We start from the raw sequence: 15,445 nt of genomic DNA on the forward strand, positions 1-15,445 counted from the left end.
AGTTGAAACAGTCACATTTCCTTTTTATTTGCTGTCGCTTGATGGTTTTATTCTGATTGTATTCGTTCTTTTGTACCTGTCAGAAAAGCTCCCTGTTGATCCGCTTACGATTAAAGTGAAACTTATCATTACCAAGGTAAGCTTGTGAAGTCATTCACGATGTACTTTCATTGATTAATGCAAATAGATAAGAACCCCTAAAAACCTATTTCTTTACTTTTCCTTTTTTCAAAAGTCATTGTTGAAGTTTATGCTGCCGTTATTCTTTGTTTACTTTGCGGAATATTTCATCAACCAAGGTTTGGTAAGTACCCTTTTCTTTACGCCTTGCCTCTCATAACTGTTGCGGTGTCCAGTCTTTTCGTCCGAGAGTCTTTTCGTCCAAAAGTATTTTCACCTAAGTCTGTTCGTTTACTTGTGAAGTCTTTTCTCGAAGCAAATAAATAACTTTTAGAAGGCTAGATAAGGTTATAGAAAGAACTTGTTGCGAGCCGCCGCCATTTTGGTACCGATACCTTTAGTCACCAATCTTCGTTTACGAATTCAACGTCATGAATTTTACGATAAATACACGGAGAATGAATGAAGTTGTGACGCAATATACTTTATTAAATAGTGGCAAAAGTAAAGACTTGCTTGCCGTTTAATTATTTCACGCGAAAGAAATGGGAATATTAGGCTTGTTGTTAAGCGTCTATTGAGCGTAAAAGGGCAACGAAGTGTAACATCACTACGTGAATGGCTCGCAACAAGTTCTTTCTATAGCCTTATCTAGCCTTCTAAAAGTTATTTATTTGCTTCGAGAAAAGACTTAACAAGTAAACGAACAGACTTAGTGAAAATACTTTTGGACGAAAAGACTTGGACGAAAAGACTTCTGGACGAAAAGACCGTAATTCACTGTTGCTGTGTCCAGGAAAGCTACATGCGCCTTTCGAACTTTGTTGCTCAAAACTAAAGATGAGATTTTGTTTCATGCTGTCCATCATTATTGCAGCTGCCTCCTACAGGTAAATACAAAAAAAATTAAATCTTTGATTAGACTAAAGATAATGACCTTTGAACTTCTAAAGGCATCAGAGACGTTTCTTGGTGGGTCTGCTCCATAATAGAAAGAATTGTAAAACGCATTTTTGGAGATGATGTCTAACTTGGATTGGATCCTATTCACCAGGGTTCCTATTGATAGCAGAGCTTTACGTTCTGATGGGACTACCCTGATGTTGGGATTTCTATTTATTTGAAATAAAGGTGTCATTCATTCATTCATTCAACTTAGTCAGCTTGTTAAGGAAAAGTGCTGCACTGCAAAGTTTTCACGTTTTCATTTTCTGCAGCATGAATTAATATACTGGAATAGGATTTGGTTAACACCTTCAGAGCAGTACAGATGGTGAGTCAGTGTCAGATGTTGATTGATAAAATACATCTACCACAGAAACGTCGTCGATATGGGAGAAAAGTCGAGAAGTCCGAGTTTTAGTTCTAATTAGCTTCATTTCCGGTGCAGTGTTCTTGGGCTTGGGACATAACACTCACAGATCCCGTTTACTTGCCATGAACTAGTTTTCCTCTCGGGGAGGGGTGGTGGCACTATAGTCAATTGCTTTACACCAATAACAGTTTTGAAGATCTTGTATCATGTACTGGCCGGTTTTTCTTGTAAACTTTCAATTCTCTCTGTAACAATGTGGTTTTATGCTTCAGGCAATGTTTAGTCTGGATTGGTTACAAAGCTTGTACGGAATGTTATGCTTCCAAGGATGAGAATTGGCTTGTTTTCAATTTTAGTTCTTTTTTTTTTTCAAGGAAGATTAAACGTTGATGTGATGAGAAAGCTTTCTGAAAATTATGTAGTCGGCATTCTGGGTATAGCACGACCTACGACTGCTCTTTTTTTGTTTTCTTTTGGGTTAGCCAAGGAGAATAACTGTAAATCTCTTATCTCTTTTGCAAAGGTATCAAGTTGACTACCAAATTGGCGTCTTTATATCACGTTCATCTGTTAATATCTTCCCTATCAAAAAGATATGGATATTGGCCGTTCTACAGGTGAGCATCTTTGTTGGATTGGTCGGTCGGTCGGTCGGTCGGTCGGTCGGTCGGTCGGTCGGTCGGTCGGTCGGTCGGTCATTCAATCAGTCAGTAGTCTGTTTGTCTGCCTTTTTACTTATATGCAGTTTTCATATCATTATTTTGTGTTACCGAGGCAGAAGAAAGGATCGGTCAACGTTCTTTCATTCATTTCATTCATTCCATTCATTCATTCATTTCATACTTTCATTCATTCATTTCATTCATTCGTTCATTCATTCATTCATTCATTCATTCCATTCATTCATTCATTCATTCCGTTCATTCATTCATTTCATTTCATTCATTCATTCATTCATTCATTTCATTCATTCATTCATTCATTTCATTCATTTCATTCATTTCATTCATTTCATTCATTTCATTCATTCATTCATTCATTCATTCAATTTGCAAATTCCAGAAAAAATTAACCGAATACAAGATTTATGATACATCAAAGATAAAAAGAACTGTTCTAACTAAATTAACCTCAAAATCAAAGGAACTGAAGAGGTAACAACAAGGAAGCCTATTAGAAGCCGGGGGCTTATAAAGTATAGGCTCCCTTAAACGTAGTAATGAGACTTAAGACAAAACTCATCCATCTCTTGTTTTGCAGAATGTAAATCTTGTTATACTCCTGTGCGAAGCGTATTTCCACTTCCTGCCATCAGTGTGGATCATGTTCTTGATTGTCCTATACGAAGGGCTTCTCGGAGGTGCTTGTTACGTCAATGCGTTTTATAGGATTTCACAAGAGGTAAACTCACTTCATCATGCTCAAAACAAAACAAAGCGAAATGGTTGTTCTTTCACACTCAATGGTTGTTCTTTCACACTCAATGGTTGTTCTTTCACACTCAATGGTTGTGTGTATCCGCTGCTTCACAAACTCTGATATTGAAATAGATCACTTGAGTTTAAATGCACTGGTATGAAAATGCGCTAAACGTAACCAGATAACTTCAAGTCTAATCATATCGTTTATGGCCCTGCGTGCAACCAAGGTAAAAAAGGGGGTGGAAACCCTTAAGAGAGTCCCGAGAAATTTGTAAGATGCACTTCTGCCGAATAAATTTAAGAAACGTTGAAGGAACACCAACAGTAATTTTTCGCGGTAGAATTTCATATAAGGTCGAAGCGAGTGCGCAAATTTCACGGAGAAGCAGTGTTTGTAGATGCCCCTTGGAGGCTGTAATCTCTTCAGTGCATTGTCGCGGATTTTAGACAGGTTTTCTCTGAAACTGAAAAGTCTAAAAGACCGTCAAGTTCACCATTTCGAATTTGTATTAATAAATGTTGGTGTTTTTGGTATCGAGTTGCATGGCATAATCATACTGAGGCTAATAAGGTTTCATTTCCTTACCCAGGTTCCACCGAAGCATAGGGAGTTCTCAATGGGTGTGACAAGTATGGCTGACAGTTGCGGCATAGCACTAGCTGGGGCTACTGCTCTGCCTACCCATAATGCTCTTTGTACATACTGGAGAAACAAGATTAGAAGTTAACGGTTACTCTGGTGACTGAATAAATGGATGAATTTTTCAACCATTGAATGCAAGAATGGCTTCCATCAATTTTGCCATGCTACTTTATTAAGCTTATTATATTTTCCAATTTTTTGTGGATTTCAGTGAGAATGTGAAAAATTTTTCCCAGGGAAATTTCTTTCTATGAAGCAAATGATTGCAGATTGTCATTTTTAAATTAATTATTTTTTCGTTTATTATGTTATTTTTCTTTTCTGCTGTTTAGTTGATTTTATTTATTTATTTTTTCTAATTTTTTCAACTTTCCTTTGAGTTTTACTTATTTTTTTTCCCGTTGACTGTCATTAAGAATAGGCAAGTTGATTAAATATTTTAACCAAATATCAAATTCAGGACGCCAACTTTTAATGCTGCCTTTTTCAACCATGTCATTATTTCTTAATAATCTCAAGTGAGCAATTCTGCTTTGCCTTTTGCTGTCATAGATTTGGCGATTTGTGCAGCTTCTAGATGAAAACTGTGAAAGTGGTCATAATTTTTTACAAAATGAAGTGTTTCTAATAATATATAGATTTAGCCAAGCCTAAAAGCTGAGCTCGCAGTTGTTTTTATTCCCGCACGTCTCAAGGGCACAACGCCTTACCCCGGCCAGGACTAGAACCCAGGTCGTCCGACTCGAAGCCCAGTGCACTGACCACTGGGCCACTGGACAAAGCTGTGGCGTTGGCGTGCCCGCGGTATAGTTGACCGCGCATGCGAAAAGTAGCACCTTGTACGGACGCCCGTACGGTCATAAGCCTATTTTTTTTCTGCTTGATGGGTTACTACTACCATTTTGTATCATTGTGGAGCTACGCTCTGCGAGCTTCGCTGAAACAACTGTTATTGACCTGACTGCATGCAACTGAGATCCATACCCTTGCATCTAAATTTTGATAGAAAACTGAGAGGCCCGATTCTTGCATCACAGACCAAGGAAATTACTAACAAGCGGTGTAAAAAATATCAACTATGAAATAAAAATATAATTAGAACTAGACCAAATTAGATTTTTATATTTGCATGATGAATTTTTCTAGTTACAAAAATAGATAAATCAATTTTGACCAGAATGGGCCGTCAACAAATAAATGCCTCGACTAAAAACATCCTCTGCGATTAACTGCGAAGTTCTCGTCGAATTCGGCTGCAATTTTTGAGAGTTTCGACGAGTGCGTGCCAATTTTCTTTTCAAAACTATGTGGAAGGAGAGTCGTGTGAAAGGGTTTTTCGCCGGGCGTCTGAAACAATTTTTTTTTTTTTATTAATTGGGCGCATCTAACATGTATCGAATGTTATTGAATTTGAACACAAAAAAAAGAAAATAAACAAAATGACTTGAAGGAGATACTGGGTTTCGCGTTTTTTCCCATGAGGCCTTCCCGTCTCTACTGTGTTCAAAGGAGCGGGGTAACAGGTCTTTAAAACTTGATGGTCTCACCTGTGGGTCACGGACCATTAGAAATAACCGGAGGGTGCGGGGGGGCGGGTCACTTTTCTCCAAAAACATTCCTGCAAGAGAAAATTGTCTAAATAAATCCTGCAAACGGTTATGCCTAAATATTGTTCCTGCAACAAAAGAAAAAAAAAACCCTGCAGTCAAGTGTGCCTTGAAAAAAATCGTGCGCAGGAAATTTTTTCCTCCCCTCCCTCCGGTTATTTCTAATGGTCCGTCCCTCCTTAGATTCTTACACAAACATTCCATGGCTTCCAAAAGCGTGATAAAAATCATTGAGATGTCCGCTTGATACAGGTTTATGCATAGAGAGTATAAGAAGGAAGAAATTGAGACCTACTGATGCGCGCATGTGTCCAGTTACTATGGGGTCCGCTTAAAACGGGTTTTACTGTAATCAGAAATCTTACTTGGACTGGTGTTGTCAAACCGCGCTCGCTTGCTCGAAAAGATTTTGAACAAAAGGACGAAGCAAATACATACCATTTAGCTCACTCGTTGCACTTCCCAGCAAACAGGGTAGCTCCATTTCCAGCTGAGCCTTTATTACAATTGCAAAATTTGCAGCCTTTCCTTCGATCTTTCCTAATCTGAAAAGCTTTAAATCAAACGCGCCGAGTCCAAACTTTTCCACTTGTTCTTTAATTCGCATAAAGTCGATTAAATGTCTGCAAGCTTTCCTCATTGTATTGTGCTAATTCATGTCAAATGGTACGCGACCTCTCTGTCGTTCGAATGCCGATCCTTGGTCATCATCTCTCAAATAACTTTGACCGAGATCAAGGATGTCACTGGGTCACGCAGAATGACAGGTAATTCGCTTTATTCAGAAGATATGTCTCTGGGTCACGCAGCGGAACAAGTAAATGTCACGAAATAGCTTCGCTGCTAAGAAAAAGACTTTGTTGCTTTTATTAACAAAAACAATCATATTCAGTTTAATGATAGAATGTCGCTTAACCATTAACTTTTAAACAACAAACATATGAAATACATATATATATGAACTGCGGTTATGAAACGTATATGTGCACGATCCTCCGCAGTGAAGCACTATTTAAGCAATAGTGAAAATCAGACCTGAAAAAAATTCAGGCCTGTACGGGATTCGAACCACTGACCTCTGCGATACTAGTACAGCGCTCTACCAATTGAGCTAACAAGCCAACTGGGAGCAGGCCATCAAATTAATTCGACATCACCCGTAGATGATAAATCAAACAACAAACATATGAAATACATATATATGAACTGCGGTTATGAAACTTATATGTGCACGATCCTTCGCAGTGAAGCACTATTTAAGCAATAGTGAAAATCAGACCTGAAAAAAATTCAGGCCTGTACGGGATTCGAACCACTGACCTCTGCGATACTAGTGCAGCGCTCTTCCAATTGAGCTAACAAGCCAACCGTGGAGCAGGCCATCAAATTAATTCGACATAAACCCGTAGATGATAAATCAAACAACAAACATATGAAATACATTATATATGTACTAGTATCGCAGAGGTCAGTGGTTCGAATCCCGTACAGGCCTGAATTTTTTTCAGGTCTGATTTTCACTATTGCTTAAATAGTGCTTCACTGCGAAAGATCGTGCACATATACGTTAACTTTTAATTTATCAGTAACCAATTTTTGGGCCAAATATCAGTTCACTGCTATTTTTTGGGCCAATTTTCAGTTAACTGTTAACCCCATTAGCACCCTCTGCTCTAGCCTCCTGCGCAGACGTTCTTAGGCATCGTCACGCAATCATTCCTTCCCACGTTCGCCTGAACGGAAGTGGCTTCGGGTTGAAGTAGACGTTCGTGCGGGACGAATGATTGCGTGACGATGCCTAAAAACGTCTGCGCAGGAGGCTACATCTGCTAATGCTTCCATGATGGAGATCAGGAGAAAATTAAACGTAATAAAAGGAACAAAATTGAAATAATTTCAGCCTTGCGTGACAAATGCTTGAGTGCGGTACATCTACACTAGTGACAGATTGTTTCCCTTCTTCAAAGTCTTTAGCCTCCTACGCAGACGTTCTTTGGGTTCGTCACCCAATCTTCCTCCAACACTTGACCTACCGGTATAAATGATTGAATTATCCTCTTTCAAGTCCACAATGAAGGTCGATTTTACCCTAGAACTTTATTCAAATTCAAATGTGTTCGAATGTGGGAAGAAAAACAGACGCCCTCTGCTAGCTTACGAAAAGTGTTGTTGTAAACAATTTCGTCATGGGAAATGGATGACTGCTTGAAAAGAAAGCAGGGATAAAAACCAATCTGTCGTTGGGAAAGAGTACCATATAACCCCATACATTAGTTATGTACTCCACTTCTTTGTCTTTCACGACAAAACTTTTAAAACAAAGTCTACTAGTCTGAATGCATAATTGATGTATGGGGTTATATGGTACTCTTGCCCTGTTGTTGTTAGCTAGGAAAGGTTACATGTAGCCCGCGAACTCGACAGCTGTCGCCTTTCTTCGCTCCTGAGAATCGAAAACCACCAGACTGATTTATGAGGTAGAAAATTATCATGATGGTGATAAAAGAATAATATTAAGAATGAAAATAACGATAATAGTAATGATGATAACAATGTTTACAGGAAACGAGAACATAAAACCGCTGACCGTATTCTGTGGTTTCGTCGCCTAAACAGGAGGGAGACGAGGGAGACATGTGATTGTGTAAGGACAACGCATTTTGGACACATATCCCAACGGTGTGTGGGTCTGTTGGTGCTGTAGTGAGTATTTACAAGTAGTATTTAACTTTTAGATGTCAGGGTAAGCTATATTTTGTAAAGGAAACTTCCGTTACTCAGTTCATAGCTCGTCTTGCACGAACATGCGGCGGCAACACATAGGTGTGATAGAAATTCTATCATATTGCGTTGGACTTCAAACATTATCCTCAGTAGCTTTCGAAATCCACTTTGAAGTCATTTGAAATATCTGTGTAATGACGGTTTCTATTTTTTTTTCAGTTGGTGTGTCGTAACTGTAGGTTAAAAGTTCCTGAAGTTTTGGAAGGAAGGGATTCTGTCGAATGCTGGCGATTGGAACTCTCGGACTCAAATTGATCACATCAAATATCACGCTTTTCAGGATCAGTGCTTCCTAAAGGTTTGCGAACCACTTTTGTTACGTTAGTGTTGTTTAAGTTTCAAACTTACTGTTATTCTAGTGCACTATTCAGACGAAGCTTTCTTTCTTTTAAGATATGTTGATGATCTCGCCGATTGCGGCTCCTATGGTTTATTTGAGTTTGACAGTTGCATGATCGCCACAAACCAACCCCCTGAATTTCCGAAAATCTCATTTTTTTAGATTTTCTGTTATTGGCGTACGCATTCGCGAGATCAATCTTTGAGAAAGATGAACAAAAAGGGGTTGATAGTCTGTTGTTTGGTTCACTGCTCAGGATATTTAATTGTTTTGTAGGTTGGTACAGAGGTAGTTTTCACAAAACTTTGTTTGAAATGAACCTCAGTATGGTTACAACCTGCTACAAAGTAACACTGATGTATATACAGTAACAAAGGACACAAAATCCTACAGCTTCATCACAACAAGCCCTGAGGTTTGGTTTTGTAAAGAATTAACCTCTATTTTGGAAATGTCGGCCGTTATATACTGTTGTTGTTATGGAACTTTTCGCGGTAAAATCCGCCATTTTGAAAATGGGTCAAGCTCTATCAAAGCACCCTGAGTATTTCCTATTCAGTGCAGGGAGTGTGGCAGTGGTTTAGTCGCCTGTGTTACCTTCTTTTCCAACGGAACTCTCTCAAGGTTAAAAACCAGTTATTTCTTCATGTATTTCGTTGGTCAATGAATAAACTTTTGTTAGCTTTTGTGATGTTAATACATTGTAAAAAAACTGAACGCCTAGTGTAATTTTATCATAGTTTTACTAGGGTATCTAAAAGATTTTAATGCTGCGGCACTTCCTATCGATAGTTAACTTAGTTATTCATGACCTTTATTTCTTATAGTGTCAAATTGTGGGGTGTTTCCAAAACTAAGATTTAAGAGCACCCCTCTTACCTCAAACGATATTCTTTCCGAGCACTGGATTGTGGGTATAGTTGTTATTTTAAGACGTATTTTTTTTATTGGGGGGGTGGGGGAGGGGGGTCATAATTAATGTTAAAAACTCTGATTGGTCTATAGGTATTAGTTTTGATGGCCTATTTTCTAATTGCTTTTGATGTATGAAATGCATCATTAGAAATCACAAACTTCTCTTCTGCTCATTATCAAAGGTAATCACAACCATGGTGTGTGAAGTTTGGTGAGGATTATGTTAGCAGGTGAAAGAGTTGGCTTTGAAAATAAACAAATGATGGAAGAATGTGCAAAAAAAATATTCACCAGCTAAGTTCAGTGGGCATTACTGAAATTAATGAATCATTGCTATCATCATGGTAACATCTATGATTTTTTCTTTGCTTTGAAAGAGGTAAAGCCAAGAAAAGACAGTTGATGATGACTTTATTTTAAATAACAGCGATAGTTAATTGCATGGCAATCCTTAGATGTCATTTGTAAAAACAATAATAGTATATTTTGATAAAAATGGTCATAAATGGTTTGATAATTAGTTTGAAATTGGTATAAATATAGAACAAACAACATACAAGGAGAGACATCTAATAGAACTTCTTATAATAAGTAAAACAAGTGGAATTTTCCACTTTCACCTGCAAAACAAAATTAATAATACCTAAATCTATTGATCAATTAAAACTAATGGTTGTATCAAGTGTTGGAAAAACATTAACATTACTTGGTAGTTTTCAGGTGCCACTGTAGTGGTGACAAAAACCATTGTCTTTCAAATTATTTGAAAATTAATGTGATTTTTTTTTTTAAATATACTTATAACAAATTGCATAGAATACAGCTAACAGAACTTTTAGAGTAAAAGAAAATGAGAAATTTAAAGACCTATTTACATTTTGGAAAGTAGTTATAAATTAGTATCAGCTTATAAAAAGAGAATTGTTTATGATTTACAGTGATTTGATCACCTCTTTGGCATTTTTGTCATTGAATACAACTGTTGCTTTGACAGGAAGAAGCAGTTCAGTGATATCATTATCACTAATTTCTGCAAACTTTTTCACAAATTCTCCATCTTGTTCTGTTTTAATAGTATACAGTTGTTTAATCATATCATCAATTATATTTAGGGAAGTTGTGTCTTTTCCAATGATGGTAAGAATACTGGCTATTATTTTACGGCAACATTTGGTCTTCAGTTGCATTAGGCCACACTCAGAACATTTGAGGATTTTCTTGTCACTGTCCATAACTTTCGAGTGGCACTTGTTGTGGGTTCAATAGGATTGAACTTAGTTAATTCCTTCTGGTGGGAATTGCAGCTTTATTTGTTGTTTTTTCTCGAACACTACCTCTTCTCGATCTATCCTTAATCTGTCAGCCTCATTTATTGTATTGTTTTTTGTTAAAGTTGAATACTTTGCGCCACTAAATCCTTTAAGGGCAACATTTGATATTTTGTAACATTGCCCTGATTTCATTTTACTTGTGTCCTGTTTCCACAAGACCAGCCATAGAGATCCACTCAGTCTGTTATCTGTAAACAGGACTTCTTGTTTAGTCAAAGTTGTTCTGTGAACATTCACAGTTTCGGCAGTGCCATGAAATAAAATATGGCCGGCGATGTTGACCAGAGTATTGGTTTTTCAACCTTGAATTTCCTCTTCTGAGCTGTCTGTTGGTACCATGGTTTCTTCGTTTATTTGCTGGAGGTCAAAATCCATCTCACTTTCATGGTGAGCTTGAATTTTTGTTCTTTTGTTGAGAATCAATTCTTCCTTTTGTAATCTTATGGTTTTTCTTAAGTTGGAACTTCTGTATTTTAACGGGTTATCAAGACTCAAATTTAGGTTTGAGCACTGCTAAGGCTTCTCTGGGGGGAAGTAGACAGCACGATTTACTGAGGTGTTTGTTTGGAAATTGAGTGAAAATGATTGATTCTTGTTTTGGCTGGTCTTTGTAGGGGACAGGTTACATAAATAACCAACTATGCTTTGTTCTGAAATAAAAGGACAAAATTATTGAATTTGAGTTGTTACTGATTAGATCAAAAGCACACCGGGTTGGTGTCGGGTTGAAATCTGCCATCTGTACTCTTGGACATTTTAAACACTTTTATCCTGACGGTGGCAAACAAGTATAATGCAAATGCTGTAAACGATGACTCTGTTTTGTTCAAAGAAATGAAGGATGGAAGTTATTGCAAAACTGTGGTGAACGATTCTCACCTGGTTAGACTTCGGTATATATTTAACAGCTTTATTGTAATTGTAATTCACATTATATTACATTACATTACAATTGGGTTATAGAGGGAGGAACTTAATCCCCATATTAACTATAACCCATATTATAATTATAATAAATTACATATATCTATACAAATACTTTAACAATACATGAATGTGTAAGAATTTAAAAACATGTTATAGATATATAAATCATTTAAAATAGACTTTTTTCAATGCTTTTTTAAAACTATTTACAGATTCATGATCTACGACAGCTGATGGTAGCTTATTCCAACAATCAATGTATCTGTTCCAGAAAGAATATTTAAATACATCCGTGTGAAAAAAAGGCTTGTAAAGTTTATAAGAGTGGGAGTTTCTAAATTTCCTATTACTAAAAGACATAGTATCATTAATGTTTCCAGCAGAATATCCCTTTATAAACTTAAAAAGCTGGACTAAGCCCAGGAATTCTCTACGATGAGCAAGTGTTGGAAGATTGAGGGATTTTAGACGATCTTTGTAGGAAGTGTCTTTGCCAGCGATCCATCTTGTAATATTCCTTTGAACCCGTTCAAGTTTATCGATGAAATATATTTTGTGGGGGTTCCACACTTGACAAGCATACTCAAGTATTGGTCGAATCATAACTTTGTAGCCCTTGAGTAAAGCCTCATGGTGTGACCCAAGGGTTTGTTTGAGTAAGCCCAGCAATCTGTTTGATCGTGCCACAATTGAGAGAATGTGAGGTTTCCATGATAACTCGTCAGAGAGGATTACTCCAAGATGCTTATGAGTAGATACTTGATCAATAGATATATTGTCAATGGAATAGTTGCATTGTGCATGATTTCTAGCTCTGGTGAACTTCATAGTCTCACCTTTATCAAAATTATTCCTCAAAAGCCATGAGCCACACCAAACACTGACTTAGTCAAGACTCTCCTGCGCAGTTTCTGACGTTGAAGAGGGAGGACAACGATTGTAAATTAGAGAGTTGAAGACTCTTGAAATTTTTTGAATCGAATCTCTCCATGGCAGCTGGAACAGGTCAAGGATACCACAGCAAACAATATCATAAGGATAAAAACTATTACGTTGCATGTTGAGTTAACTTTATACCCGAACGTTAAATGTTGGGCATCTGTTGTTGGAATATGCACTGATGCAATGTTGTGTTTATCATGAACTATGAGTGATACCATGGCCAATTTACAGAAGTTTGATGATTTAAGCACTGCTAGATATCAAAGGCTAGCTTACAGCCAATATTTAGTTTCCCAGTACTCACCCTATAATTTCATTAATTTGATCCATACTTGACCAACAGATGAAATAGATGCACATGTAAACAAAGGGACAGACAAAATAATTGTGAATGTGGTTTTTTCGTTTTGACATATAAGATCTTGAGCAGTGTTAATTCTGGATGAGCCCTGGGATGGTGGATTGGCATTCATTTTTGTAATCAGCCCAGGGCATTTGACTGGTTCTTTCTGTCACTTACTTTGGAAAATTTGCCAATTCTATAAAAAAAAAAAAAAGCCAATACAGGTGGGCAGGGCTAGGGGATGGGCAATGCTGGAATCAACTGGTGTATAACAATTTTTAAAACTACTATTGATTGATCATAATTTACTGGTCCAATTCCCATCCCAATTTCAACTCACTTACCGGTATGTCAAATTAAATTTGAAAGCCTGGTGTATGTTTAAGCCCCTCTACAATAATATCTCCTGGTTGAGTGATTTTCCTGAGACCAGGAAACAATATCAGTTAGTCAAAATTATCCAATATAATAATGATAATAATGATAATAATGATAATAATAATAATAATAATAATAATAATAATTTAAACATATTTATACAGGATTGCTGCTTCAGTTTAGGAAAGAAAACTGCTATCAATGCAGGTCCTGTTTAAAAAAAAATAAACAGAAATCAATTTAGAGTAAATTATAAAATAGTTACAATAAACGAAAGTAAATTCGGACTATAATAAATTCTACAAATTATGAAACATTATTTAAAATCATTAAAGATTTTTGCACCTTAGTCAAAACTAATCAAAAGAAAACAGTGAAGTCTTAGTGTCTACTCTTATAGTGCCTACTGGTGCCTATTAGCCTAGTAATTCACAGTCTGAGGAAATGATTCTTCTTGACCACCAAAATGTCTCCACAAATAGAAAACTTGAGTCACTTTATTTTAATCTGGGTTACAACATACCTCAGTTTAACAACACTTTCTCTACAACTATTCATATGGATGCCTGTTGATCTGATACAAATAACAAGCTACCAGCTATCTTATCCAATAAGGATTCTAAATGTTAATACACAACTCCTCAAAATGTTCAATACTTTCTTTACAACAATGACAAAATTCTTAAGTTCAACAAGTTGAGAATATGACTTGGTAATCAAATAAAGTAACATACTTAACCAGCTACACATATGCTGGTTAAATTTAGTCAAGTAATATGCTTCTCATACAGGTACCCTTATCCAAGTTACTTTGTGTATCCTGTGATTTTTCATGCAGTTACACTTGCAAGATTGCATATTTCAGCTCTTAATATTCCTGATGCTGCACTCTGGGCAACAGCCCTGTAAAGAGAAGAGGAAAAAAATTTGCAGCATTTTGCCCCCTTTCCTCTTTGGGAAATCCACTGTAGCAGAATCCATCCGAGCTAATCTTGGATGGAATGTACTGCTCCTTACTCTTAACATAGGCTGAGTGAAATGGTTCTTCTCTGCATATCCATACATAAGTTATATAGTCATGGCGAAGAACTTGTTGCCAACGACCTGTTAGAGTGGCATGCCTTGAATACTGACTAAGCCTTACATGTTTCACTTCCCGTCCCGGCATGCTGTTAAGCCTAAGGCCCAACCCATACTTATCATACAAAATTTGGGCATGGTATGGTATAACATAACCAATAGTCCAAACAGGAGGGGACACCCTCAGTAGTTATGAGTTTGCATTGAAGAAATGTTGGCAAGTAGTCTTCATTTGAGATATATCAGCTTGATTAGTTTCCACCCTTGAAAACAAAGATACAGCATCCCTAAGCTGCAAACCACAATATGCCAAGGTTGCAGTTTTGAGTTTAGTTTCAGGAAGGTCATGGTCACTACTAATAACATCGATTAAACTCATAAAATTTTTGCATAATGTTTTGGTCTCTTTCCCTGTGAATCTGTAGTCAAATGATTTCTTTCTTCCCTCAGTGAACCACTTTCTCACTTTCTTTGCAAGACGGGAAAGTCCTAATCCCTTTACAGAGTCGATGTAACAAATAAATGCACAATCTGATGGTAATTTGCTTAGTTCATTACAGTTCTGTGTTACTTGAGATTTACTTAAAGCAATCTCTAGTACAAAACTATGCCAAAATTGCTACGCATTATTCCCATTGTGTAAGGGCTCTGCATAGTGAAAATCAATTATTTTACCAATAATAGGCTCAAATTCTTGCTTGATCAACTACTGCATTTTTGCTGGCAGGGGTTGACTCGTGTTTGTTTCCGGCATTTGCTTGTGCTGAAGGTGCGATGCGAGTCAGGGGTCCACTCGGAAGTGTTGTAGGCACTGCTGGTGTAGATCCACTTATCGTTTGATTTGGTGCCGTGGTAGTTTCAGGTACCGTAATTACATCAGTACTGGCAGGTTGTTTATAGGATTGTTAGGGCTCACAAACTTCTTAACATGGGATGTATTCCTTAAGTACTGCGTTCCACTTGGAGTTGCCATAACAACACTTTTACCGGTCTTACTAACCACTTGGAATGGTACTGGATTTAATGGTGTGGAAAATTTGTCTCTTTTCTCTTGCCTCACCAGGACTTGATCACCAACTTGAACATCTGATGGTTTTGCATTCATGAATTTATCAGCATACGCTTTGGTCTTTGCTTTCACTTCTGCATCTCTGCCACGAATTTCCAGATCCAAGTGATAGTCAGCATTTAGCTCTGGTAGCTTTCCTCTCATCTTCCTGTTAAACAATAATTTGGCAGGGCTCTTGCTGGTTGTCGCATGATCAATACCTCTGTATTTAGTCTCATAATTATCTTCTT

General features: G+C 37.2%; 2 protein-coding genes and 1 long non-coding RNA gene across 4 annotated transcripts in view; 2 read left to right on the forward strand and 1 right to left on the reverse strand.

The window, feature by feature from the left end:
- Positions 1 to 4,951, forward strand: part of LOC111344190 (battenin) — a 22,327-nt gene extending 17,376 nt beyond the window's left edge. For both annotated transcript variants that reach the window (XM_088732362.1, XM_022951404.2), the window contains exons 11-16: positions 84 to 136; positions 236 to 304; positions 1,338 to 1,393; positions 1,959 to 2,052; positions 2,696 to 2,836; positions 3,447 to 4,951. In XM_088732362.1, the coding sequence (XP_088588488.1) occupies positions 84 to 136; positions 236 to 304; positions 1,338 to 1,393; positions 1,959 to 2,052; positions 2,696 to 2,836; positions 3,447 to 3,584 (551 nt within the window). In that variant the 3' untranslated portion in view covers positions 3,585 to 4,951. The remainder of the gene's footprint in view (positions 1 to 83; positions 137 to 235; positions 305 to 1,337; positions 1,394 to 1,958; positions 2,053 to 2,695; positions 2,837 to 3,446) is intronic.
- Positions 4,952 to 7,700: 2,749 nt separating this feature from the next.
- On the forward strand, positions 7,701 to 8,916 carry LOC111344185 (uncharacterized). Its single transcript, XR_015991645.1, has 3 exons — positions 7,701 to 7,809; positions 8,050 to 8,188; positions 8,507 to 8,916. It is a non-coding gene; the product is annotated as an uncharacterized LOC111344185 (long non-coding RNA).
- A 1,161-nt stretch (positions 8,917 to 10,077) lies between these two features.
- LOC148723728 (uncharacterized) lies at positions 10,078 to 15,359 on the reverse strand. Its single transcript, XM_088734483.1, is given in 2 exon segments — positions 10,078 to 10,699; positions 15,022 to 15,359. Coding segments are annotated over 2 exon segments (960 nt in total).
- Positions 15,360 to 15,445: the final 86 nt, after the last annotated feature.

This window comes from Stylophora pistillata, chromosome 9, assembly GCF_964205215.1.
Source record: "Stylophora pistillata chromosome 9, jaStyPist1.2, whole genome shotgun sequence".
Classification (NCBI taxonomy): domain Eukaryota; kingdom Metazoa; phylum Cnidaria; class Anthozoa; order Scleractinia; family Pocilloporidae; genus Stylophora; species Stylophora pistillata.